The sequence below is a fragment of the Poecilia reticulata genome, chromosome 19 (assembly GCF_904066995.2).
Source record: "Poecilia reticulata chromosome 19, P_reticulata-male-v2, whole genome shotgun sequence".
In the NCBI taxonomy this organism is placed as follows: Eukaryota; Metazoa; Chordata; class Actinopteri; order Cyprinodontiformes; family Poeciliidae; genus Poecilia; species Poecilia reticulata.
The window spans coordinates 11,706,878-11,734,875 of record NC_088848.1 but is presented as its reverse complement, the minus strand read 5'-3'; the positions used below and the strand labels follow the sequence as shown (position 1 = coordinate 11,734,875).

General features: G+C 39.1%; 1 protein-coding gene and 1 long non-coding RNA gene across 4 annotated transcripts; one reads left to right on the top strand and one right to left on the bottom strand.

Moving 5' to 3' along the window:
* On the bottom strand, nt 1–27,994 carry fmnl1b (formin-like 1b). 3 transcript variants are annotated; one of them, XM_081600969.1, is made up of 27 exons: nt 27,195–27,994; nt 19,094–19,177; nt 18,405–18,488; nt 17,816–17,889; nt 17,485–17,568; nt 17,150–17,293; nt 15,182–15,269; nt 14,260–14,336; nt 13,686–13,779; nt 11,329–11,403; nt 10,831–10,941; nt 10,544–10,693; nt 10,067–10,168; nt 8,556–8,703; nt 8,217–8,375; nt 7,242–7,363; nt 6,045–6,247; nt 5,738–5,972; nt 5,501–5,569; nt 5,272–5,352; nt 5,025–5,154; nt 3,602–3,765; nt 3,408–3,509; nt 3,155–3,250; nt 1,792–1,906; nt 1,451–1,530; nt 499–586 (listed from the first exon to the last, which is right to left on the bottom strand). In XM_081600969.1, exons 1-27 carry the CDS (start codon nt 27,354–27,356, stop codon nt 581–583), a joined length of 3,039 nt encoding a protein of 1,012 aa, XP_081457095.1. In that variant the 5' UTR covers nt 27,357–27,994; the 3' UTR covers nt 499–580. The 3 variants fall into 3 exon arrangements, with proteins under 3 accessions (XP_081457093.1, XP_081457094.1, XP_081457095.1); XM_081600967.1 differs by lacking the exon at nt 1,451–1,530 and having other exon boundaries at nt 1–586; nt 27,195–27,993; XM_081600968.1 differs by lacking the exon at nt 1,451–1,530 and having other exon boundaries at nt 1–586; nt 8,556–8,700; nt 27,195–27,993.
* On the top strand, nt 8,627–10,609 carry LOC145549171 (uncharacterized). Its single transcript, XR_014085151.1, has 4 exons — nt 8,627–8,732; nt 8,819–8,916; nt 10,092–10,183; nt 10,505–10,609. It is a non-coding gene; the product is annotated as an uncharacterized LOC145549171 (long non-coding RNA).
* Nucleotides 27,995–27,998: the final 4 nt, after the last annotated feature.

Below are 27,998 nucleotides of genomic sequence, written 5' to 3'. Positions count from 1 at the left end.
TGGCAGGAGTGTAAAATACTTTATTTGTTCAAACGCCAAAGCGAAGCATAAATTCTGTATTAAAATAATTTAATAAAATCCTTGGTGTAATGTATGAAAACTACCACAGACGGAGACGCAAAGAACAGCAGGGACAATTATAACTAAAACCCATTTCTGAGTGGACTCTCTCAAGTTCTTCCGTTATGATTCAGTTTCTGTTCTGGTTCTGATATATCTGAACCATAGAAGACATTTCTGTGCTGGATCTCGGCTGTGCTGCTTACTCTGGAAATTGTCCTGATGGCATCCGGTATCATCAACATCAAGCTTCTGCATTTGATTATGCAAGATGGGCAACATTTCTGCTGCCACTTTCACTGTGAGGATCAGGAGAACTCTCCAGAGCTGCAGCTGGGATTTCTTTTTTCGTTTCCACCATGACATGAGAACAGGCCGAAAAGTTTCCTTCATTGTTGAACACCTTCTACTTCCAGCTCCATAGTTCAGAGGGAGATGTCTGAAGATACTTGAAGCTGTTGGCCCGGTATCCCCCTGGCGCTGTGACGGGAACCGTCTGTCCGTCTGTATGGCTGATTCCTTAAATCTGAGGTGAAACAGAAACCAAAAGATGCCTTATAGTGGACAAAATAAAGATTCAAATTTGGTTTTCAGTTCTTTGTTGGAGAATTACATATTTAAATGGTTAGTAAAAAAAAAAAGTTTTCTTGTAACTATGTTGAAAATCAATTAAAAGTGCAGAGCAATGAAAAGTTGCTGACTTTAGTATCTTCTAAATCACTTCTGATTCAATTCATTCATAGTTCATTCAATTGTTTTTAATTTGACAATTGATGAAAACCGATGTGAAGAACTGAATTGGAGGGTAAATCTTCATGTGGTCCTACATGTTGTGTTGCATTACAGCTAGAATAATACTGTGTCCCCACTTAGTTTAAAATTACTTCTGCCAAAACTTTGATTATTTTGTCCACTGATGACTTATTTGGTTAAACTGTTGGATACCAGATTTTTCTATGGCTCATCATGGAGGAATTATTTCTCGATTTTAAAAGTACAGATTTAAAGAACACGTCTGCCTCTTGTTGTAGAAAAACTGAGTCTCATTTAATGTGCTGTTTTTTTTTGCAGGCCTTAAACTCCGCTACGTATATTTTTAAGTTTAAAGGAACCAACGGGGACTTGTATCCTGCAGACGCTTTCAGATGATTCAGAGGAGCCGAAGTCTCTAGAGGAAACCCTGTAGACAAACTCGTCCTCCTTGAGCCAGATGCTTCAGTGGAGTTTCTGAAACTCCTGCTGAGATTGTAAGTCAACATCAGTTTGATTTAAATTGTGACAATTATCCATATCTCTGAGGCTTCCGAATGTTTGCGTTACATCACAGTTTTTACCCAGGACATATTCTTCTGTCTATAACACAGTAGTGCTCGGAGTTTGAAGATGTCACCTCATCGCTGAAGAATGAGTCGCACAAGAGATGAGAGGAGCGTTTGGCTGAGCGAGCCGCGAAGGGCGCAGATTTAAGAGCTGGAGAGATGGATGGGTGGAAAAAAGAGGGTTACAGGAAAGAGAGTGACAACTTGCTGAAAGGAGGAAGAGTGTCAGAAGTAGCAAAGCAGCAGATTTAACAGTTTATTTTTTTCTTAATGCAGAAATGGTGTTAAACGTATGAAATCACCATTAAATCTATTGCCTGCCTGTCAGGAAACCACCGTTTCCCCGTTTCCTGACGAGCAGGAAGCACTGATTTCACTCCGCAGCCAGACACAGTCTCAGGTGGCTTCTTACCTGTGATGATGTCCTCGATAGCGCCGTCTTTCCCCTCCCTCACCGGAGGAGACCCCTGCTTCCTCTTCAGCTCTGCGATCAGATCCATCTGAGGCTGTCTGCACATAATAGAAATCTGGAAGAGGAAATCAGGCTCAGTATTGGTCTCACATGCACAGGTTATTAAATCATGTCTCTGGATCAATTATGATATCAAAACACCCAGGGACCCTTGTCTTTCAGTTTATTGGGTTGCGGTTGGTTTTCTTGTTGCAATATAAGCTACTAATCAGATTTGCTTCTGCTAGAGAGCCATCAGGGGGGACACTACTCCCGACCATCTAATACGAGGTTTTAAAGCGACAGATAATACCACAGTAAATCACGACCAGATTTTTATCTGACTGCTGATGTCAGAAAGTTGGTGTTTCGTCTCAAACCAGCTTTTGTATTTTTCCCTAACATAATACAGGTTGTATTCCCTAAACTTAATCCGAAATGAAACAAATGATGAATTACATACGAGTCATATAAAAAGTGGGAAGGAAAAAAAAACCCTCAAAGCTCAATTTGTCTTAAAAGGCTGATTGACAAAGTAATGATTTACACAGAGTTGAGTTTATTCATCTGTACTATCTGTAAATCGTGTTGTGGGAAATGTTTTAACATTTCTGGTAAGTTAAATTCACTCGAGATTTTTTAAAACAGTTTCTACAATTGTGATTTTCTTTCTGAAAACAGAGTTCATCTTTTTGTTTGACAACTAAACAGGACCCCCCTTTCAAAACCGTGCACAGTTACAATTAGAAAAATCTGTGTGGAAAAAGTATAGATGTTCAATAAGCAGTGTAATTGCCCTTCTTAAATTTTGTATGATTATTCTTACAGAATTTTCTGATTCGGTAGCTAAAATTGATGTGCATATAATGTATTTGAATATTTCTTTCAAGCAAGTGGTTAGATCCTAAAGCTTAGCATATCTGGACAAAACAATTCTAAAACTTAAATATTTCAATAAGAAGTCAAGAAACGAACTTGGAATAAGAATCTGCAACAACAACAAAAAATATTGCTTTTGAATAAATGCCACTGGTGTTGAATACAATTATTTTTAAAAAGCCAAGCAATTAGGATACCTTCTCAAGATATCAGCACATACAATGTTGCAGCACGACGCGTGAAAGGAGCGCACTGCAAAGAAACTTTGTCGTTTCTCTTTGACTTTAAGCTCTTGTATGTCGTTTCGGTCTTGTTTGTCGTTGTACAGGGAGTGGAAGTAGTTGAGTCTTCGAAAGTATAGTTTCTTCTAGTCATTTTGAAGTGACTGGCCGTTTCATTCGTTCCATCTGTGATAATTATTAGAAAACGGAAGCTGAGCTGTTACCGTGTTCCTCTGAGGCTCAGGTTTGGGAGGAGCGGAGTGATCGTCACAAGCTGGACGTTGTCGTTTCTCCGTCTCCTTGCTGTCCTGGTCAGCTTGCTGTCAGAAAGCAATAAAAACATTATTCTGACTGAAACCTGTAGATAAAACTAAATTTAGATATAAACTGGTTATAAACCTCAGAGTAATATCAAATTCATTACTGCTGAGCAGTAAAACTTGTTTAGAGAGCTTTTTAAGCTATGAAATCTCTGACCTTGTACGCTTTGATGAACCGGATAAAAACAGAGAAGAACTCAGAGGGCAGTGTCATTGTGGGATCTTCTCCAAAGTACTCCACAACCGACTCGTATGTATCCTGAATGCCAATGACCCCCCGAAACAAAAGTGAGGAGTAGAAACAAACAAAACCAACATAAAAGTAAATGAGTCAAGTTCACTGAGGCTGACCTGGGCAGTCTTTTCTTCGGCCTTCAGAGAGTCGAGAAGCGGCGCGTTGGTGTCCAGAAACGTTTTCAGGACAGGGTTCTCTTCTTCTGCTGAGAACTCGCTCCTGGTCAGCTCCATGCCTCTTTCTAGAGCTTTCAGATTCCTCAGGATGCTGTCGAAGGAAACTGCAGCACGCAAAAACAAAGGTTTATAATGAGAGAAGCTGTTGTTAATAAGGAAATGAAGAGATCTCTCTTTGTATCCTCTTTCCAGCACCATCATTTCAGCCACATTACTGCATAACATCATAAATATAAATTTTATTGAATTCAAATGATATTTTAAAGAACTTTTCTTCATTTCAAAAGTACATTTCTGTGATTTTGTGAACTTGAAGTGAACATTTTTGCCTATTTTCTCACCTTTCTGTAGTATAAAAGACATAAAAACCAGCAGGATTTATTGGATAATGAAGTAAAATCTTAGTAAGTCTCACAGTATTTGCAGGAATGTAAGAAAAATAGTCTTTCAGAATCGTGTGAGCTGCTGAATTGGATCTCCAATGTCGTCTTCCGTAGCGTTTCCCCATTAACTGCTCTCTCAAATCGGCCTAATTTGTAACAGAACTAGAACCACAGAGGGGGTCGTTTTTCATTTGAAAAAAAAGCTGCTGGGAAATGAGGAAGGTCCTGAATAAAAAAAGAAAGTAATAGAAATGTGAATAGTTATGATTGACTCCTTAAAAACAATCAGAGGAAAACAGAAGGTTTAATAAACTAAATACAACTGCCTGAAAAACTGCAGTGTGCTGCAAGCTGAAGGCGTTTTACTGATCCAGACTGGGTGCAATTTTGCTCTGCATGCAGGAGATGAGGATTGAAAATAATACGTTAGAAATATTCTAGCAGAGCTGTGACGAGAAAACTGTTTACATGTATCAATGTTGCATATTGTTGCTGCATATTCATGGACCCTCTACTGTGGCTTCACATGCCGTCACCCGTCAGATTCCATCTGAGCTCAGTGGAATAATTTACAATTTGAGGGACAAATTTTAGTTTAGCTGTTTGGAATGTTTATGTTCCAATGAGCCATTTTTTTGTGTGTGTGTGGTCTTTTTTCTCTTCGCATAAAGTTTGCGTCATGCTAAAAATCCTAGTTACTCTGAAATTCATACTTTGAAACAATTTAAGAAAATTTGCTAGAAAAAAAAAATCAAACAGTGATGCGCAATGAAAATTTTGCAGAAGCCAGCTGGTAAACCATTCATCTGATTGCACAGATGTATTGAGCTGTGCATGTAAAATACTCCATCAATGAAAACTTTGGTCACTTGTGGAGTTTTCCTCTGATTAGCTTTTTTTTCTTAGGCAGGATATGCAAAAATGTTATAAACACGTGTGGTGCTGTTTGTAGGTCAGAGTCATGTGATGTTGGAGGTTACCGAGCGCTGCCTTGTCCAGGAATTGCAGTTCAGTGTAGAAATTCTGCAGGTCCGGGTATTTTTCCCGGATGATCCTGACGATGAAATCCAACAGCGTATGTCTGCGGTCTGTTGATTTAGTGTCCGGTAGCTTAAAGGAGTCGGCAGAGCAGAGCAGTTAAAGAAAAACTATAGACTGAGACGGCTACAAATTCATAGCTACTTGAGGGTGCAGACTCAAACTTTAATCCAGTTTAGAGTTTCTCACCAGGTCTAAACTCTGCAGATGGAAGCCGTACGCTGGCCCTCGCCTGCTGCTGTTCATGTAGTTTCCAAACGCCAAAATTATCTATAAATCAGAAACAAGTGGAGCACTATGTGATGCATCTTTTTGTTTAGATAAAGTTGGAAGGAAATATTTAACCATTGCAATGCGTTTTCTCATCTGCATATGCGTTAGTCAGGAGTTTACGAAATATTTAAATAAAAATATTTACCTCCAAGATTTTCTTGAGCTTCATGGACGATCTGACAGACATTGAGGCTGCGATAATGGCATCCAGCTGCTGCAAGACGACAATGAAAACGTGATGAAGGCTTCAGCTAAACAAGCAGCCTTGCAAAATGGTTTCCCTAAAACCAAACAGTAACTTCAACACACACACACACAAACCCACTTGACATTTGTGTTTTCTCAGACTGTAGAGACCCGTTTCAGGCCACATAAAACTCACAGGCTGGATGTTCTGGATGCTTTCCGTGAAGTTTCCCATGAAGGTCAGCGTGCTGATCCTCTGGGAAAGCCTCGGGATCTTGCCGAAGCGCGCCATGAAGCGATCCTCTTCGCTGAGCTCGTCCAGCGACCGACCTTCGCTCTCGTAGGTTTGGATGAGCTTCATCTCGTACTCCGTGGGGATGAAACGCTCCAGCAGCTCGAGGAAGTCCAGACTCAAAGCTTGCTGGTCGTACCTGTGTGAACACCAGTTCTCTGAATTTACTGGTCGCTACATTCGCCTGACAGTTTTGAAGTTCGGCACGTACGTCTCTATGGCGCTGCAGATGTCTGATGTAGCCACGCGTTTCTTGCGCAGCGTGATGGCCAGGTTTTTGGCCCTGTTGGGCTCCATTATGGACACTCTGCTGGGAGTCTTCCTGGCCATTTTCTTCTTCAGGGTGCCCAGATCTACCGGAGGGGCCTGAGCTTTGGTCTTAAACTGTTCCTCGAAAGCTTCCATGTCCAGCTCCTGAAACAGAGTTTAAAAGCACAGCAGCAGAAACGTTCGAGTTTAAACAAAAGGCTGAAGGTTATCTCTTTTTAAATGAATTTACAGCTAATATCCTGCTATTAGAGTAGAAACTTTCATGACCTAAATACAGATATTTCTATCCATTTTTGCTTATAAAAGGTTCTAACTTAAATACTCAATATATATATTTTTTAGAGAAATTTCTGCTTAAAATCTCAGTATGTTCACTTAAAGTACAAACAGTTTTAGTCCAAAAGCAGAAACTGCAGAACTGTGTTGCTGATATCAAGAGATGTGATGGTGTGAGATTATCAGGCATAAAACCCTGAATAAAAATAGTTTCTGGTTTTAGATAAACTATAAAATAACGTATAACATGAACTAAATGCTTTTTTTTTTAAACATAGACGCAGTAGCTGCAAAATATTACAGCATATTGCATATTACTATTACTAACACCGTTTATGGAATATACCTGTGCTTATTCTTAAGTAAAAAATTAATATGCATTTAAAGGTACTTTACAAGTACATTTTTCACCTTTCTGCCCTTTACAGTGCAAGTATCTGCCTTCTGCATGAATAGTAAACTTTCAGCTGGCTACTAATCAGACATGCTGCTCTTATTCTAAGATTTATATGTGATGCAGCTCTAATTTGAATTTCATGACTGTTTTTCACAACTAAAATATTTCCAGCCAAGTTTGTAGTTTTGTTATGAGTTACCTAAGTGTGTATGATGATGGAACACTTTTATAGCTTAGAAACTTCATGCTAGATACAGGCCCATGCTTAGCTAAAGTTTCAGAAGTGCTTGCCAATTTTAGAAAAAAATCAACCTCGGAGTTAAATGAAAAATCAAAATGCCTTATGTTGAGATTACATTCAAATTGAGATCTGTGTTTTTAGACAAAAAAGAAAAAAAAATTGAACCATCCATCTCCCTTTCACTGAGAAAAACTTTAATGGAATAAATCACAAACGGATCAAACCTGCAAGACGTGTTGGTCGTCCAGCTCGCCGAAGACTGTTCCCTCCACCTGGTCTAATTTCAGAGCGTCCCAGTTGAACAGTGGCATGCGGTATTTTGTTTGAATGGGCTTCTTCTGTTTGTCTGTAGGAGGAATAAAGAAAATGTTAAGATGTTCAGATTTTACACCACTGGTTCTCCTTAGAGAGGTTTTTAATAATAGGAAAAAAACAATCAAGCTTGAGCAACATGTCCACTGGGGCTCAGTGGCTTCTCAGTGGTGCACAGGCTTTGTGCTGCGTACTTTCCACTTTCTCCGGACATTTTAACGTGACAAAGACTTCAAACAGCATCCAGGGTAGCAAAGCTGAAATTGCATGTTTGCTAGACCATTTTTCTAATGGGAACCCGATGTCAAGGATAATTTTCTAAGATATTTTTCAGCCAAACACGCTTCTCCATCACAAATCAACCAAAAGGCAAAACACTAGGCAAATCTGATTAGATTTTGTTTACTGTGCAGTATGATGAGGATGGTTGATGATGATCCATCTGGTGGGAGATGAATGTCCTGAAAGGTCTGATGATCGCACACCTTCCCACTCACTGCCCATTGGAGACACTGAAGGAAAATTCGCCATTTTGTTGACCTTTGAAATATACTGAGACCATTCGGATTTTCTACAAACTTTTCAAAATTCAGTGTTTTTCCATTTTCTCATATTCAGAATTCTCAGTCTTTTTTTTTTTAAAGTAAAACTAAAACCTTCAATCTTTAATTTTATTATTTTTTGCAGACTTTAAATGTGAAACCTGGAAAATCCAGACTATAAAATGAAGTTTGGGTCATTTAGATGATGGGAACGTAAAAACAAAATCTGGACACAGATTTTCCACAGAGTTTCCAGTCCTGGAACATGAATCGAATACAATTTTCCAGACGGCACAGAAGCCCAGTCCACAAGACCAAAACGGTTTAAAGTGATGGTGAACTCACCTGAGCCCCCCACTGTCTGCTGCGCCCCAGCGCCTCCAGAAGGCGGTGGTGGAGGGGGAGGAGGCGGCGGCGGTGGCGGGGGAGGTTGAAAGTTCGGTAGTTCTGTGGTTGGAGATTGTGGGGTGATGGAAGTACTGTCTATTTGATCACTGACGGTGTCTGCAAGGATCAGTCACATGATGTATAAATCTCCAAAGTCTGCACACGCTGCACATTAATGAGCCTTTAAATAAAATCTTGACACGCTGCAAAAACCGTAACAACTTCAGGAAGGGAGACTTCTCGGAATATCAAAGAACAAATGCAGCTGATTAGTTAGAACTACGCTTCTGTGCTGACCTCTTTGTGACTCCCGCTGGACCACCTCAAGGACCAGCTCACCAGAGGGGGCGTGGTCCATTCGAAGGAGGCCCTGCTCCACCAGAGCCTGAACCCTCAGCTTCAGCTCATCAGAGGAACCACGTCCGTCTCCTGCTTGATCTGGCTGCTGGTCCAAAATGAGGAGCGTTAAATGAGGTGCAGAGTAAGACTCTTGAGTTTGCACACATGCATACACATGCCAAATAAATGCACTGATTCATAATAATTCATCTGTCCTATAGCTGCCTACTTGGATTCCTTTGTTGAATGTCAGCTGCTGATTGGCTCCCCTGCAACTTCCGGCTGTAGTCATAAAACAGAAGACCTTACTAAACTGCAGGTAAATCTTTCTAAAATCACACGCAAACTGTAGACAAGAACATGAAGGGGAAGAAAAGCTGATCTGGGGAACCAGATCTGGGCACATCTATTAATGTGCCCATATTAATAGATGTGGGCCCACATCTATTAATGGTGGGCATTAATAGATGGAGTAGGTAAAAATTTGTTTTTTTTTAATGCAGACACAAACTAAGCAATGTCTGTCTCGTCTAGTAAAGCCAACGCAGTCTCCACTTTTAATCTCTAATCCAGTTTAGGTTCAGAAACACACAGAGAAACAAGCCTTGAACATATGCGAAGGTGTAGACAATCACTTTGGTAACCATCAAAACAAGCATTAGTTACAAAGGTACTACGTAGTGAACTGACCCACAGTCACAATAGTAGGAACAATCGGTGACGCATTGTTCTGTGCTCTAGCCTGCACCTGGCAAACAGCTGTGTTATCCAATTGTTTACAGTCACTTTATTCAGCTAAATATTGAGGACTATAATTATTCACACCCCACTTCTGTTAGAGTTATGGCCAACAAGGAGTTGGGAGTAAAATGAAAGTGCCACCTAATGCAACTAAAATAAGCAGGTAAATGTGATTAATTAGAGAACAGTCTATCAAGACATAACAGAAAATGTATTTATTTTGTTCAACAGCTTGAAAAAGTTTACTCCACCCTTCATAATAACCAGAATGCATAAAAATGACTCATTACTCCAGTCTTAGTAGCTCGGACTATGTGAGTGTTTTGGCAGCACAGCAGGCAGGTCATATTCCCCTTGTTGTAGCTAATGTGTGTGACTGCAACCCCTCATTTTTGCTGTTGTAACAGTTTTAACATTTCCTCATCACCCCATGATCTAATGGCTGTTGATATTGCTATTCTGAATTACTGCTGCTATAATGTTCTTCTTTCTCCAAAAAGAACACACAAAACTTTAAAAAGAGCTGAGATGAAGCCTTTAAAACTCTGATCTGCTATTTTCTGTTCAGGCAGGTTTTTAAAACAGTTCATCAAGTTTCATTCTGGTTTCTCCTGCTTCGAACACTGTTGATGTGTAAAATGTTCTAAATGCCAAAGGATGATGGCATCTTTCAGATGTTTTCTGTTACAGCACACTATGTGTTTCTGTGTGCATCAGCTGTACTGTACCTTTAAGGGGTCCACCTCTTTGCAGATCTGAATGAGCTTCTTCTCCAGCTCTGAGACTTTCTGCATCGCCCCCATCTCGGTTTCCTGGAACTTGGAGCTCAGCTGAAACATGAAATGGTAAAGTTTTAATGTTTGAGATAAAGTTTGATATTACTGCTTGCAAAGCAAAATCTGCACCAATTAACTGTAGCTGAATGTAAGTTTATTGCAAGGTTTAAGTACCTGAGAAATTCTCCTTTTGATTTTTTTTTGTTATAGCTTTACACAGATTTGACTGTTTAGTTCTGCTATAAAGTCATTTTACTGCAGCTAAAAGACTTTAAAGAAAACCTTTTTACCATACTGACATTGTCCCTGACAAGTCACAGAATCTAAATACCATTAATAGTATAAAAAGTGATGGAATACACCTGAATGTTCCCTAACGTGTGTGTGAAGTGTCCTTTAAAGAGGAGTTGGTGTGTGCCGTTCATTCACCTGCGTGTGGAGCTCCTGCAGCTGCTCTATGTGATCCAGCAGGGTGGTCTTGGTCTCTGCATCCTCCAGCAAAGCTGCCACATCAAACACGTTATCCAAATAGGCTTGGATCTGGACCAGCAGCCTGTCGCTCTCTGTAAACTTCAACTGCTGCAATGGAGAGATTTAAGCATCACCTTCGAGTTTAATTTGAGCAAATGAGACATGAATGCAAGGTGTGAGGCATGTCTGCTCCGATTCTTAAAAGTTGTATTTATCATGTTCAGAGGATGGAAGACCAAACTTGCCTCCAAGTAGGAATCCAGGCTGTGTTGGGTAAATTCGTACTGAAGGTAGACCCTGAAGTTCAGGTTTTCCACCGAGTGGACCACAATGTTGATGAATTGCATACAGGCCACCTGGTGGACAGATTAAGTAAAGATTGTTTCTTTTCAGGAACTTCTCAAGACTCAGATTTGGAATATTTTCCAGTTTTTACATTATTTGGATCAAAAAAATGTCTCAGTGTTGGGGGAAAACTGAATGTGTTTGAGAACTTTGAACCTAATGTTTTGGACAAATTTTAGCTTTATATATATATTTTAAAAAAAAGTTTTGATGTGTTCAGAAGAACTTTGACTGATTAATTTAATATAACTATCAATTTCAATGCTTGAGATTTTATATTTATTTCCACAAAAAAAGTTTCCAATCTTTGCAGCTTGAATTCCTTCCTAGTACTTATTTGTTGCATCTTCGGTTGACGGGTCATATTTTGAAAAATCTCTGTTTGATTCAAGGTTTACCATAAAGTCAATGTTGCTTTCTTCTTTCTGAAAATACTCCATTAGCTTCTCGAAGCGCCTTTTCTCTCCACACACCTGAGAGAAGAAGAAAAAAAAAGGAAATATTAACAAACATGTTCTTATTTTACATGCTGCTCATAGTAAAGTTTCCAGCAGCAGTGAACACATGGGGGCAGTATGCTCTCATCATAAGTGGATTTTTTTTTCCTCTGAATGTAGATAATGCTTTGACGCTGTCATGCGTTTCTTGGCAAACACACAATCTACTTGGGGACAGACACCATATAGAGAAGAAGACTGCCGATTTCCCACTTGTGTAGAATCAACAACCATTTTCAGCTCCAGAAAAGACCAAACAAAAGAACAGTTGAGAGAAAAAAAAGAAAAAAAACGTTTGAGTATGTGGTTACATTTAAACGTTTTCTTTTTTGTCAACACCTCATCAGTTCCCCCTTCTGCTACACAACTGACTGAACTTCCACCAGCTCCTTTTTGCAAACTCATGTCCACTAAATAATGCAGGAGCCCAAACAAAGCTGTACCTCTGCTGCCGAGCGACACATAAACCGCCTCCTGGCCCGACGCCCACCTGCCTCTACGGTGGAAGCACAGGATCTCTCATCATCTCCCTTATGACTCACACCCATGTCGGCGCTGCTGTGGCACTAAAATTAAGAAAAGCTCTATTGTCTTCCCCATTTCTTCCTGACAGCAAACAGCGTTGTCGATTACTGCTAACTAACATGGTGTGCAGAGAGGAAAGCAGCATTTGCAGTGAGTTCAGAACATTTAAGTGTGATTGCTTCCTTGTTTTGTGCACCTTAAGTCTTCAGTTTATTTCGTGAGTTAGGCCCTCAGACTGCATTCCTTTGCCATGACTCAGAGGATGAAACACGCTGCAAAGCAGGTTTGTAACATCCTGCAGTAAAAATAAATGCTGCTAGTTCAGGTTTGTCCTCCTGTCTCTCTGAATGGTTGCAGCGTCTCTGAGTGACTGCTGTTGCTACTGAGATGAAAAGCAAAGGTCAGAGGTTCTGTGAGTGTTTGGCATATTTACACTCCTTCAGAGAGTTTTGTTGGACGGGGCAACACTTGGACGGAGGTGCTGGTGTGAGCACCGATGATAAATAGATCAGAATTTTTTTTAAAGTGCTTTATGACTCGGGGAAGATTAGTAGAAGTGAAAAAACATGAATTTTTAGTTTGAGCTGCTCCAAAAAGTGAAAACATTTGCTTCCTTTTTTTTCTGACTTCAGAAAATAGTCCAGAAAAGTTGGATAATATTTCTGGACTTTGTTTTATACAAAAGGGTTATGGTCTTTTTGTTACTTCACCATTCGATAATGGTGCTTCATAATAACTTGTCTTGTTATGGTCAACACAATCAAGATCACTGTTTTGGTATTTTGTCAGTCACTGGCACTCCATCGTCAGGGTTGGATTTGAAAGATCAACACTAGATTTTCAACGTGTCTAAAGGAAAACTCGGTGGAAGGAAAAAAAAACTCAAAAGAAAAAAGGTCATAAGCAACAGGGATAAGTAGAGCTTTGAGAGGATTAAGGGAAGTTTATTCAAGGGTTTGGGGAAGATTTACATGTGAACTGCAGCTAAAATTAGAGCTTCAAGAGCAAAGATGGAGAACGATGGAAGGCAGCAGAGCCAACAATGCAGAAAAGATTTGAAAACGGCTTTCTCAGCACCTCAGCAGAGCAACGGACTCCGCTCCTTGCTACGTTGCAGTGATGCAGTTTTTCATGCAAAACATCGACCAAGTATTTTCTGTTCAGTTACAGTACATTACGTGAGCATGCTTTTCAGTAGGTTTACATTAATGCATTAAAATGATTTTATATACGTTCATATTATTTGAGAAAACAGAATATTTATCAGTTCTATGCCATAATCAAAGTTAACAAAATAACTGAAATGTGTCGGTTTCACTTTTGCAACTGAATTCTTATCATTTTCTCTTTTTTCCTATTTTTTTTATACCACGTCTAACATTGATTGTTAGGCCATGGCTCATCGTAAACAGTGGAACAGTAATCAACAATACTGAAACAATAAGCACCTTTCCTAGAAATTCGTCTGAACTTAATAAACTTTAATTCCCTATTTTGCTTCTGTCTTACTGACACAGACTTTAAATACACCTTACTTCTTATGACGGAAGTAGAATTTAGTTCTAATTTTTTTCTAAACTTATTTTTTTTTAGCTGAACAAAGCGGGAAGGACGAAGTGAAAACTGACATCTAAAGCTCGGACAATTTCCATCAAGTCAAACAATTTCCACAGGGCAGGAACCTGCTCTGTCCAGACTCTGAATGTTGATTACATGGGTGCCTGTTATCTGACCTCTTTGAAGTTGTCAAAGGCGGACAGGATGATGTCATGGCCTCCTCTCACCAAACAAACAGCTGCCAGCAGCTCCAGCACCAGGGCTTTGGTCCTGAGAAGAGTAAAAACATTTATTTACCAAAATAAATGCAGGATTTTTTAGATAAAAGTTTCAATTTAGCATTGAGGCTAATTTCAGTTTCAGATGAGAATTAGCTGTTTTATAAGCATTTTCAATTATATTTTCTGAAAAGCCATGAAAAAAATAATGTAAGATGCAGATACTAACTAGAGCACTCCACACCAAATCAGTTGAATCACTGATTTGGTCACTTTTATTCAGACATTTGAATTCTTGTCTACTGAATTTTATTCAGGTCCGGAAGCAATTCTGAGGTAATGATGGAACCGGAAATGTGGAAGGTGATTAAGTCTAATATTAAGCTCATGAGGGAAATATTGAGCTGCTATTTTAAAGAGAATTTAACAGCTGATGTTTGCTAAAAATGCCATAAGTAAAAATGTATTGGTTGTTAAAGAGTGACTGTAAATGTTAGGTTTTGTGTAATTAATAGCATAATGCTGGTTTCACCTGGGGTTCCTGTCATTGAGGCTGAGCGTGATCTCGTTGACGCAGCTTGGGTGCTCCATCACCTGGTTGAACCCGGACTGAAAACATGAAAAATTATTGTAATATTGCAAATTTTAGAAATGGAGGTCAGGAAAAACTCATTGAAATCTCATCTCTTTTCACATTGTATCAATAGTGATCAGGGTTTCAAATAGACTGCCAATAAAATTCAGAATAGGAGTTGATGCACAAATTTTAGCAAGAACCATGCTGGCTTTTTTAAACTTCAAATACCTTCTCCTACACGTCTATCCAAAATCAATTTAAAATTTTAACTCGGCATCTCAAAAAGTCGGAAGGAACATGAAATTCTCCTGAAATGTCCCATTGCAGGCCACAAGAGCTACAAGAAGCCCAGAGTTTTCTTAGCTGCATAAAGCTGGATACTTCTACATAACTTCTGTACTATTTCAGTTGCAAATGATTCATATTTCTGCTTGTATTTAAAACATTTTTCTAAGATCTATCAAATTTTCATGTTTTAAAAAAAAAAGACAAAATCGTTAGTCTTAGCAAGGTTTTCTCTCACTTTACCAAAATCGCCCAATACGTTACCTAAACTAAGCTAAAAGTCTGTTAAACTGCAAAAGATAAAAAAAAGAGATCCAAAAGTAACGACACCATTTTAAAGATCACGTTTATATTAAATGTTTTTTTTTTTCAATACAAATGCAATTTAAACATAGTAGTTATAACTTTTAACAAAACACAAAGGCCTTAAAGTCATCACCTTCATTTCAATTCAAAGTTAGAACTATTCTTTCAATATACATATTCATCAAAGCATCCTGAAGTATTTTTCTTGCAATGATGCATTAACAGTGATAATTATTCACACAAGGAAAAAATTAATTTCCTCGTGGGAGTGTAAGTATTTATATACCTGGTAGTTCATGATGGCACGAAGACACATGATGCAGAGATGAATGTCGTCCTTCTGAGTCACGATACGCGACGGCCTCTGAGCTCTCCTGTTGGAGAATAATTAATCCATCAGGTAGAAGTTTAGCATGCTGCACCAACATACATTCACATGCACAAACACACGTATATAGCTTTTTGAAATAATATAGGAGATGTTTTAAATATATTTTTACACATGAGGCAATATTCATCATGCCAGAAGTGTATGAAAAAAATTTTTTTTACTTGCATCAAACAACACAAGACAAACCTAAGTCATTATTATTTAACAGATTTCATGCAACTGTCCGACAAAACTCTGAAACAATCAATTTATTGTATTTCCATTATAAGTTTTAACTTTTTATAATCTTTTATAGAACAATGGGAAGTTGATGTGAGTCCACGCGTTCCTTATGAGACTTTCCGGTTGAGACATTTTTTACATTTCAACACCTTCTGTTCAACAGGAGGCCAGACAAACACCTTCATACTCGCCATGAAAAGAATGCAGTGATCTCAGATCAGTGAAAGATAAGGCAGTTCAGGAAACGTGCGACTAGAGTTGAGTTTAACCATGTACCCGAGGTCAAGTCGGCTTGGAAACTCCAGCAGTCTCAGTAGCTTCACAGTAACGGGTTCTTAATTTGATCAAATTGCATCTCAGCAAAAATATATATATGATCAAGGGGAATTTCAACTGAGGCCATCTATTTTTAAGCCACACTTAACTTTTGGTGCACTTTTTTCAGTTAAATAAAAATTTGATCAAATTTAGGGGACATATGTTTCAATTCAAAAATCAGAACAATCTTGTAATCCCTTCGTTTTACTTTGGATTCAAAATCACTTCTCAATTCAAAGGATCCACAGTTCAGTTTTTTTCTAGTGTTGGAGTGCTTTAAAAAAAATGCTAAATCAGAATTGGTTAAGACGAAAACAACCAAAGAAAACTAGAAGTTGGGATCAGCTCGGAAAACCCTGACTTGAATGCAGCTGCCAGCCATGGAAACCTTCCTCTATGAACCTCACTAATCACAGTTCTTGATGTAATCTGGAGGACACACTGTTTTGAAGGTCTGCAGCTACTGGCTTGCAGAATGTTGGTGACCTCTGTGCACTGTGCACCGCTCTATGATTTTTACAAAAGCTACTGCCTCGTGGCTAAGTTGCCTCCGCTTTATCACGCAACTATCATCTGTTTCCTGTGGAAAGTAGTTAGAAAAGTTATTGACTGAACGTCTTGCACAGGTGGCATTTTATCACGAAACCATGCTGGTATTTGCTGATCCCCTGAGATAGAGCAAGAGCTGGATTTCATGCAACTGGCCATGGAAGCAATTGAAACACCTGAATTCAATCATTTGCAGAAATGAGCTTGTGAGTGTACGAGCAGTCGACTGAATCTGTGATAATCTGTTCCTTTCCTGGGACAAAGCTGCTTCTGATGCTGCTGTTGTTATTGACTTTGTGTTTTCTTTACCTTTTACCTAGAATGCTGTCCTGGTCTGGTATTTCTTTGATTTTCATAGGATCAGCGAATGACAACTCCTTATAACTCTGGTTTTGGAACAATCACTTGTTGCAGTCAGGTGTGCTTCTTTAGATCGTACATTTTGAGAATTGTCAATAAATGATTACCTAAATCAGCTGTTTATTCAATTAGACTGCAATCTAATCTAAATTGCAATGAATTAAACATCTTTATCTTGCAAAGTTACATTTGTTGCTCTAATTTGTTGACAATTAAAGCTAAAGTAAACTTAATTTAATTGGTTTGCATATTACATGTTTACATGGCTCTTATTTAAGTCTCTTGAATTTGATGACCTTTTGTTTTTTCCTAATTTCTCTCTAATTCTATGACATTGTATTTAACACTCATCACATGTAATTTCTTTGACATTCTGAATAAACTTTATCAACAACATTCAGAAATGCCTCATACTTGATTGTAAACGCTTTAGTGAGCTTCGTGCCGTGGCTGGTTGGGGATTCGTTCGGATTTCTGCCGACGTCTTCCACTGACTTGTCTGCAGCCTTCCCTTTATCTGAGGGCAGTGCGCCATTTTCAGACGTCTCAGTGTCTGACCTGTAAATCACAGCCACGAAAGAAAAGCCGTGTTTGCACTCATTTAGATGAATATTTACAATGTTCTAGGTTTAAGCCATTCCAACAAAAGAGACTGTAAAAACAAGATTAACACATTTTACATAATTTGTGTGACGTCTGTTTCTGGGTTTAAAAAAAAATAAAAAATTATATTTCTAATCCATACTTACGTAACAGCAGTTTGAGCGGCAGAGAGATACTTCACCAACACGTTTAAACCCTGATTCTCCTCATTTAGGAATTCCTGAGCCCAGCTGTAGGAACATACCACAGAAAAATTTTATAATGTTAATTAATCCATACATTAATTATTGTATGTAAATTGCATGTGAATTATTTTAAATTTTATGGAAAACGGTTTCTCAAATTTCTCACCAGTGGGGTTTAAGCAGAGCCATACAAACAGATGTAAAGCTGAATATTTGTGGCTTTTCTACCCATTCTGTATCCCAATGTCTTTTCTCCACCTGTTAAACTATGTAACACTTCAGTGAGACTTACCCTATGTGATTGGTCCTCAGGGAAATCTCCAGCTCTCTGAGGACCTGAGTCAGCTCTTGAACACGTCTCTTAGACTGACAAAACACATTTAAAGTACATAAGAGGCCATTGACACATTTACTCAGAAAATATCACATTTGAATAAAAAGACTGAGCTAAATATCCCTCACAGAAGGTTAACTGTTTGTTATACCTCTGAGAAAAACAAAATGTTTTAGAAGTTAAATGTGAGCAGCTTATTTTATACTGTTCTTTTTTATTTATATAAAATCATTTTCGGGTACTTTCATTTAACTACGTGTGTGTTTTTTATCAACTTAAAATTAATAAATGCTGCCCTCTAAAAAAAAGAAAAATGTACAGAAGACCTAAGTAATTAGTGGCTTGTAGACAAATCTTAAATTGAACCTAAATATAAGACAACAAGCCGATTCTGACATAAAGGAAACAAAAATGAGCATAATTAAAAAATGTCATCTACATCTAATATATTTTTGAAATGCAGTTAACATTTTTTCCATTGTATAGGTTAAACTATAATGTATATATATATATAAATTTGACTTTCAAAACTGAAAGTAGGCCGTACCTTCCAACCGACTCCTCCGTGATCCAAACAACTTTTCAGCTTCTCCAAATAAGCAGATGGAGGATTCTTGACTTGAAATCGCTCCTGAAGATGCAGAGAAACACAGAGAGGCCTGTAATTATGCTGAACTGCGGTCGGAGTGCAGTGATACTGAGTGTGAACAGAGAGGCGCACACCAGCAGTTTGATTGCACATCTCTGGTGCAAATGCAAGAAATAATTAGACTGTGGTGAAGCGGTTATCTTCATAGTTCAACGACATCTGCAACACTCGTTGTCGCTAATTACACAAAGCACAGTCATGTTCAATAAATTTGAATACGTCCCAATGTGGCTCATTAAAAGTACCTTTTGAAAATAACATCCTGTGGTGTGATGTAATATTCTAATTTTAATATTACATCTTAAAATTTGAATTTAAAATTAAAATTAGAATTGTAATATTCTAATTTTAAGTGTCGTTCGATAACTGTAGGCAGAGAATCATAACAGAAACAGACTTTCAATTGTCCATCTGTTTATTAATCTATATGAAGTCTTTCATTAGGTGATGAAGTTCTGGAAATAAATGGACTTTTCAATAATATTCCAAATGTATTGAATGGATCTGCACTCTGAAATGTGTCAAAGTCACAAAGATCCAGCTGAACAGAAGCAGAGTGAGCTGCTTTGTGATTAATCTAAACATACCTGATCACAAATCAGGTCCCACTTCTTCTCATTGTCGTACTGGGAGAGGATCTGCACTTTGTCTGGAGGAAGATTCATCGTGTCCTGGAAGCAAAAAACAAAACAAAACACAAGAGCAATGGTTAAACTGTCCAAGTTGTCTCCAGGAACACAACTGATGACAGCACATACATAAGTTAGTCATGCTGAAAGTGATATTTTTTTCCCCATCAAATTACAAAATTGGTATGTTTTGTATTTTTAGGTGGCTGTCTGCTGTGTTTTGCTTCACTTTTTAAGTTGGGATAATTTCTTAACTTTGAATGCAAGGAAAAACAATGTTGAAGCTTGAAAGATAATAATCAGGTTTAAGGAATATGTATTTTAAAATTAGACTAATAAACAATTATATGTAAGCTTAAAATAAACCGAATATCCACCCATCACATTTGAAAATAAGTAAAATAATGTCTACTATTTTGAAAGTTCTTTTTTTATTATTTATTCCATGCATCACCGTTTCAACACATTTTTGAAGTCAGTTACTTGATGCATTAAAAGGTTATTTCAGCGTTAATGAAGGAAATTCAGTTTAAAAAGTTTGGATTTGTTTTTAAATTACACAAATTTACCTAATATTGCTTGTAGCTTCACTTTTTTTTTTTTTAAGTATTTTATAGAAAATGAAAATAATGTACTAATCAACCCTTCAGCAAAACCTGGCAAACTCTAGACCTTCAAAACAAAAGTCATCAGACAACTTCACCTGATATTCTGGAGGAAAAACAGCGTTTGAATATAATGTTTTTACACAAAGAAAAAATATGTTTACCAATGCAAAAGTATTATCTGATTAGCTGCTTTATAATCTTGCATGAAAATACTTTCTCTTGGAGTTCTTCAATAATTCAAAGCACCTCTTTTGTCCAGTTCTGCAGTCAAGTCTTTGTTGTTATGTGATGACCTCATTTGTTATCAGCTGTATGTTGCCACAACACGACGATGACGACAGTATTGGCCATCTTACACACAATACCAAGCATCAGATTACAAACCTTTGGCCCAGTTTTTTAGAGGATCTAGGAGATGAGTCTCATTGAAAACACACAAATTCATCACATTGGCCAGAACCAAAGCAGAAAGAAACTGCTGCTTATTTAGCTGAGAGGAAATGTTTGAGGATGAGAGAAAGTACAAGACTTCTCTTTTTAACAAGAATCCAGATAAGGCCACCCTATACTAATATCAGCCCGGCACACAAATGTGTCACCTGCTCCAACTGTACCCGAGCCCTGTTAACTGAGGTCGATTGGGGAGTTAATTTTGCTTAACTTGAACGCTCCCTAGGCAGTGACAGCACTGGGAGCATTACTGAAGGCCTGAAGGATCAACTTTTTACATCCAGCAGCTCAGAGGTGAACTCACAGTTTAACCAAATAATTTAAGTCTGGTTAAACGCAAGAGCTGAGCCGTCAGAAACACGTGGCGAGCAAATGAAAACACGTGTTTCTGTGCAAAACAAGGACAGGAGATCAATGGTGAAAGGGAATCAGATAAATGAAGCCTGATGAATGAAGCTGAAGGATCAATAAATGCTGATTACAAGCAGATGTTCCTGAGTAGCCATTTAAAATAGAAAATCTGGAGTGGACCCACACTGCTGCTTCAGTAGACGACGCATAAAGCTATATAGTAGATGATAACGTAGTCCTTTGCGGAAGCCTACATACACCCCTTGAACTTTTTCACGATTATCACAAAGTATTTCAAAATTGTATTTGCAAAATGCTATAAAAAAAATTAGAGCTGGCAGCAAGAAGATTATGGGTTTGAAATCCAGCCTGGGGTCTTTTTGCGTAGAGCTCGCATGTTCTCCTTGTGCATGTGAGGATTCTCTGGGTACTCCGACTTCCTCCCATGGTCTATCAATATTAGATAAACTTGTCTTTTTACATTGTCCTTAGGTGTGAGTGTGTCTGTGCAAGGTTGTTTGATATTTCTTACTCTGTGGCAAATTGACTCCACCGTGAATGGAGTTAATTGTTTAGAGAAGTAGAGTATCTTTTGTGCGGATGAGGATTCATGCAGCAGTAAACCCTTGAGGTTTACAGAGTGGTAGACACCAAAGTATAAATCACAGTAAAAAATCAACTTTATTGAACAAGTATGAATATTTACCCCACTTAAATAAAAGTGTCTGCTTTACAAAGTGTTTTTAATCCACTTTTTACTGCTTTGTTTCCCAACATATAGATGACTCACAATTTAACTGAAGATATGACTTTTATAGAAACAAACTGCTTTTGCGCAAACCAGGTTTGAGTATGATAAAGTGTGATAAAACTAAAAGAAAAGCTTCACGGATCTTAAATCACTACAAAAGTTGCCAAGTTGCCAAAATACTCTTAGGCAAATTAAGCAATAAGCTACATTCAATAACTAAGACTACAATTGAAATATGGAATACAGTAATTGATAATTACAAGTTAGAGAAGGAAACGAGGAGTTTGACCTGGTTTGCTTGGGATCCGAGGTTTAAACCAGGTATTTATTGTATAGGTTTCAAACAATGGGCAAATAAAGGTGCCACAGCAATGTGTAAATTGGCTGAAAAGGGCAAACTGCTGAGTTCTAATAGCTTAAAGGAAAAATATGAACTGGAGGACCAAGACCAGTATAGATACTTGCAAATGAAAGATTATTATGAGACATGGAAGTGTCTCATAATAATGGAGACATCCGCAAAACGCAGAGATGCGATCCTAAGGCCACCAAAACGGAGCCCCTCAACACCTCGGCTGCGCCTAGAAATTCTGTCCATAAAAGTAATGAACAGAATCGGTGACAAAGGGCAGCCTTGGTGGAGTCCAACTCTCACCGGAAACGAGCCCGACTTACTGCCGGCAATGCGGACCAGACTCTGACACCGGTCATACAGGGACCTGACAGCCCGTATCAAAGGGCCCGGTACCCCATACTCCCGGAGTACCCCCCACAGGGCCCCCCGAGGGACACGGTCGAACGCCTTCTCCAAGTCCACAAAACACATGTAGACTGGTTGGGCGAACTCCCATGCACCCTCCAGGACCCCGCTGAGGGTGTAGAGCTGGTCCAGTGTTCCACGACCAGTACGAAAACCACACTGCTCTTCCTGAATCCGAGGTTCGACTATCCGACGGACCCTCCTCTTCAGGACCCCTGAATAGACCTTACCAGGGAGGATTAAGATTGTGACCCCCCTGTAATTGGAGCACACCCTCCGGTCCCCCTTTTTAAACAGGGGGACCACCACCCCAGTGTGCCAATCCAGGGGAACTGCCCCCGATGTCCATGCGATATTGCAGAGTCGCGTGAGCCAACACAACCCTGCAGCATCCAGAGCCTTAAGGAACTCCGGGCGGATCTCATCCACCCCCGGGGCCCTGCCACCGAGGAGCATTTTGACCACCTTGGCGACCTCGTCCCCAGAGATTTGAGAGCCCAACCCAGAGTCCCCAGGCTCAGCTTCAACAGAAGGCATGTTGGTGGGATTTAGGAGGTCTTCGAAGTATTCCGCCCACCGGCCCACAACGTCCCGAGTTGAGGTCAGCAGCACACTATCCCCACTATAAACAGTGTTGGTGCTGCACTGCTTCCCCCTCCTGAGATGCCGGATGGTGGACCAGAATCGCCTCGAAGCCGTACGGAGGTCTGTCTCCATGGCCTCTCCAAACTCCTCCTATGCCCGAGTTTTTGCCTCAGCGACAACCCGAGACGCATGCCGTTTCGCCCGCCGGTACCCATCAGCTGCTTCTGGAGTCCCACAGGCCAAAAAGGCCCAATAGGACTCCTTCTTCAGCTTGACAGCATCCCTCACCCTTGTTCTTTTTTTTTAGTACCAGAGTTTTACCACAGTTCAATGTAAGATGTTTGTTGAAGTCTGGTGGAGGTGTTGAATACTTTTTTGCTTTTTATTTACCCCTCTAAATCATTGAACTCGGGTGTCACTTCCATGTCCACAATGTGTGAAATCCAGCCGTGATTCCAGTTGTGGAATGATCTTGCAACTAAATATTCCACCAGTAGCTGGAATAGTGGGGTTATAACGAAGTGAAAGCAATTGGGAACTACAGCAACTTAGAAACAAATTGTCAGGTCAGTCAAATCAAGAAGTGGGGTTAATGAAAGCTGAGCTGGGTAAGTGTGCAAAGGTCTTCAAAGTTCTACAGAGTCGATGACTACAGACCACCAAACTTTGTGGTTGTCAGATTATTTCGAGGTTAATGCACAGAGAGCTTCACTGAATAGGGTCATGACTGAGCAGCACAATGGATGAATCTGGAATTTGGAGTGTCCATGAGAACAGTACCTGTCTAACGGAGGTAGATGATTTGAGATAATTGTGGTGCTCTTCATAAGAAGAGTGGGCTCAAACCCTTAATTTAAGTGGAAGAAATCCTTAATGCTTCAGCATACCAAGACATTTGAACAATTTCATGTTCCCAATTTTGCACAAACAGCTTGGGGATGTGTTCCAACATGAATGTTCACAAAAAAATCATCTGACTGGACATCTTTGGGACGATTTAGTGACTGTGAATCTAGCCATTCTCATCCAACATCAGTGCCTGACCTCATAAATGTGTTTATGGAAGAATGTTGAAAAAATCCCATCAATACGCTTGTGGTGCCCCTAAAAATGCCACCACAGTATTTTATTTTATTTTTGTTATCATTTGCAGTTAGGCAAGTTAATCTATCTGTATTTATAGTGCTTTCCTGAGGTGGGGACAGGAGCGGTAATGGCGAAGCGGAACTTTTGTTTGGGGACGTTGCTTTCAGGTTGTTTTTGGGATAGACTTCCGGTTTGCCTCAAATGCAATCTGGATGTCAACAGAAGCGCTGGTCGTCATTGCTGACTCTTTGTTTATTTTCTCTTCTGATTGTGTGTCCCACTCTGTTAGAGTACAGTTCCTACTCCTGGGACCTGTAACAAGCTCTTAAAACTCAAAACCTCTAAACCTTTATACGCTCCTGTTTCAAAAAATTTAATTCAACCTCCTTCATAATTCATCCTTTCACAGGTGTTTGACGTTAAGATCACAATGCAGATCCATCACAAAATGATGATACAAGGACAGAGTAATGACCATTAGTCAAATGGTCATTAGTCAAACATTGAGATTAGTCAAATCTCAATGCTTGGGAAATTCTCTGGATACAAAATTAATGTGGAAAAAACACAGATCCTGAAAATAAATTACTCCCCACAGCAGAAAATAAGGGATACCTACAAACTTAAGTGGAATGAGAAATATATAAAATATTTGGGGGTAAACATAACCAAAACAATTGACAAACTCTATGATGCAAATTATTTAGAAATAAACCACAATATTAGGAAGAACTTGGGGCGATGTTTGGACATTGGCCTGGATCTCAGTTATAGAGTGGAGATAATTAAAATAAATATTTTACCACGACTGTTATACCTGATTCAGTCCCTACCACTGACTATTCCGCAAAAACAATTTGTAGAATGGGACAGATGGATTTCAAGGTTTATGTGGAACGGGAAGAAACCCAGGGTCAGATATAAAACACTTCAGCTCCCAAAAGACAGAGGAGGTCTGGGTTTACCAGCCCTAAAAGAATATTTCTGGGCCACACAAATTAGACCTCTGGTATGTTGGTGCAATGATGATTATGTTTCAAAATGGAAAAATCTGGAAATAGGTAGGAAAGACATAGAAGCAAAAAAATTTTATAGCACATAATTTGCAGATCATTATGAACAAACGCATGCATTGAAGTAGCATGAAAAGATGCTGAAAGCACATTTTGAAATACCCTATGGCTGCGTGGCTGGTGAATTAGAACAAAACGCAATTTGATTGTAGGAGTTTTGCAATCTTTTGCATCATTTTTTCTTTTACATAGAACATATAGGAAATACCTTCTAATCAAGAACTAAATGTCACCTGTCTTCCTCCTTTTATCTTCATGTTACACTTTACCCACCACTGCATTCCCTGTTAGTATTTTGCATAAAACCTATAAACATATTCACAGAGGAGAAGAGGTGCTCAACTCTGAAGCCTCTAAATTCACTCTGTCTCCATCTTTGTTGTGGACAGATTTTTTTTTCTACCTGCAGCAGAACCAGACAAAACCTCACAACAAACAACAAATACTTCACACAAAGAAATTGACTGCCTCATTTGGTAAGCAAAACATGCAAATGTATAGATGTGGATATTGTCCGTGACATGGAAGCAGGATTGAAATAACAAAATGAAATTTAAATGCCAAGGACAGAAATCTAAACATATTTAGGAGTTTTTAAGACCTAAAATTAAGATGGCTAAATGTAAGACTTTTAGGAATTTTAAACCTGCTACAAAAACTGTTTTTCACCAAGAAGAGTCAGGAATTGAACTGACTGCTGGAGTTGAGCACCAGCCCCCTCGCAATCTTCCAGCAGGTATTTACAGTGGATGGACAGACAAATAAATTTCAAATAAATCCTAGACGTATAAAAGAGAAGTTTTCTACTTTTCCTACACCCCCCATACTCATTAGACCTAGAAAACACTGAAATCAAAATCTTCACTTGCCCAGTTTTCTGGACTGTCTCAAAACAGTGTCTTTTAGTCTCAGTAGATACACAACACTCGATGCTAAAAATTAAACCAGGTTTTACCTCCAGTTTTATTTTGACCAGTTACTGCATGTGAAACTTGAAGGAAGGCGTCGCGAAACCCAAAAACGTGATTTGATTTTCAGTCCATCTGGTCTTGTGCTACTTTTCTATTTATGCCCATCATAATTCTTTCTGTAGGAAGAAAACCTTTTTTTGTTAGCTTGGACTCTAAGAAAATATTTAAAAGTTTCTTATGCATTTTGAACATAAACAGACTTGGAGATCTCCTAACTTTGAATGACAAGAAAAAAAAAATAGAGCATCTGCAGAGGATATATTACTTGTATTCCTGTTATACAGAAAGCAGGTTTAGCTAACATTCACCGATTCATCTTTTTTGAAGAAAGACGTTAATATTAAGGTGCTGGTTGGCAGATCAGCTGACAGTCTGTAAACTTAAAGAATATATGTGTCACGTCAACATCAGCACCAGCTTCTGAGATAAGAATGGCAAGGGGAAGAGGAATGTGGATAATAACCGAGCGAGTCGTCTGGCTGCATTCTGAACATAGCTTCCTTGTTGGGACTCAAGATCTGCGTGTTCCTTTTGTATTGTATTGTTTTATTTTTTTTTTTACCGTCACAACCTGGGCTTGAGTCCAGCCTGTTTACAGCTCTAAGTCTTGGTAATGACAAACAGCAGTTCAGAAGTAGAGAACACTGTCAATCAGTGTTTGCCGTCTAAGAATAAGACATTATAACCTTTGACAAAACTGAGTTAGAATAATGTGAGCGGAACCACAAGCAAAAGCCAAACAGTTCTGGAAAAGTGGGTCAACAAATGGACTTTATTGGCTGGTATGGCTGTGGGGAATACAATGCAACTCCTCAAAGAGTGTCAGTGATTCCCCACTCTTCCCTGTAAAGCAGGGATCTGCAACTCCAGTCCTGGTCAGCTGATCTACAACTGAGATGGACCAGCGATCTGTCCAGGGAAATTTGTTTGGTCATAATGTATACAGATTGATTATGCCAATCTTATGTGCTCTTAAGGACTTTTGTTTAAATATCAGCTTGAGAAAAAATATTAAAACGTGACTACAATAAAACCTTCAGCCAAAAATAAAATACATTGACCTAAAACTATTGAGTGGTGCAGAAGTGTCCAATGTATTTATTTTGACAAGGCCAAGACTGTTTGGTGATTATAAGCAACAGCTGGTAGTTTCCATTAGTACAAACCCATGGAGTGTTTGGCAGCACTTATTGACTGACCAATACTCAAGGAATTTAGGTCTAATCTAAGGAGGGGAATTGCAGATTAGTGTCTTTAGTTAAAACAGTCCAGAACAAATGTGCTCTTATGTATCTTATTGGTTGCATTGTGTAACTGGCACAATGACAAGATTGTTCTGATATTCACATTGCAAACATAGTCCACATATTTTGTTTCCTTCCACTGTTGACATGCTGCACAGAGCAGTGCTCCTCAGGACTCACCAGTGCAGCGTTGAAGCGTTCCTCCAGCTCGTTGTCAGGCGGCATCGGAAGCTTCAGTCCCGCCGTTTGCTTCTGGGGCCCAGCGGACTCCGGGCTGGTTATTGTGGTCTCCTTAAGATCCCTTCCCTGGGAAATATCAGCACTTCCAGCTGCGTTTCCCATGATTGTGATCAATACATTCAAATACAACTCGTAAGTATAACCCTAACAACAAAAGTTGCGCAGCTCACACCTAATGCTCAGTTTATTTCCAGGTTCTGTTTGACTGAGCTCCCATCCTCTCCACAAACACGTAGTACTAACTCATCCTGAAGCTGCTTTCATTGCCCTTTATTCTTTTAACAGAGGGATGAAATTCAGCCCAGCTTCTGAATGAGAGCGAGACCTCGCAGAGATCCCAAAGCATTATGAAACCCTAGAAAGAGGGAATGGGATATCATGACAGTGACGGACAGTGACGGCTGAGCAAGTGAAAGAAAAAAAATGTGGATTAGAAGGTAGAATCCACACCTCCTGTAGCTTCTAAAATGAGCCTGAAGTTAGGAAAATTCAGTCCAAGAAATTTGAAAAGTAAACTTGGAGAAATGCTTTTAAAGCTGCTGCAGTGGTTTCAGGTAAACACCATCAGCTCTTCCAGCAGGTATTGTGCACATCTCATCCATCTGTTCCTGAATGCTAGAAATCTTTAGATTTGTGAGAGCCATGTCCACAGAAAAACAAGTGAAAAATAGAGAGCCATGGAAAGATCCAGCAGGCAGTTGCTCATTCTATCCCATGCAGGGACAGACGGACAGAAACTGAAGG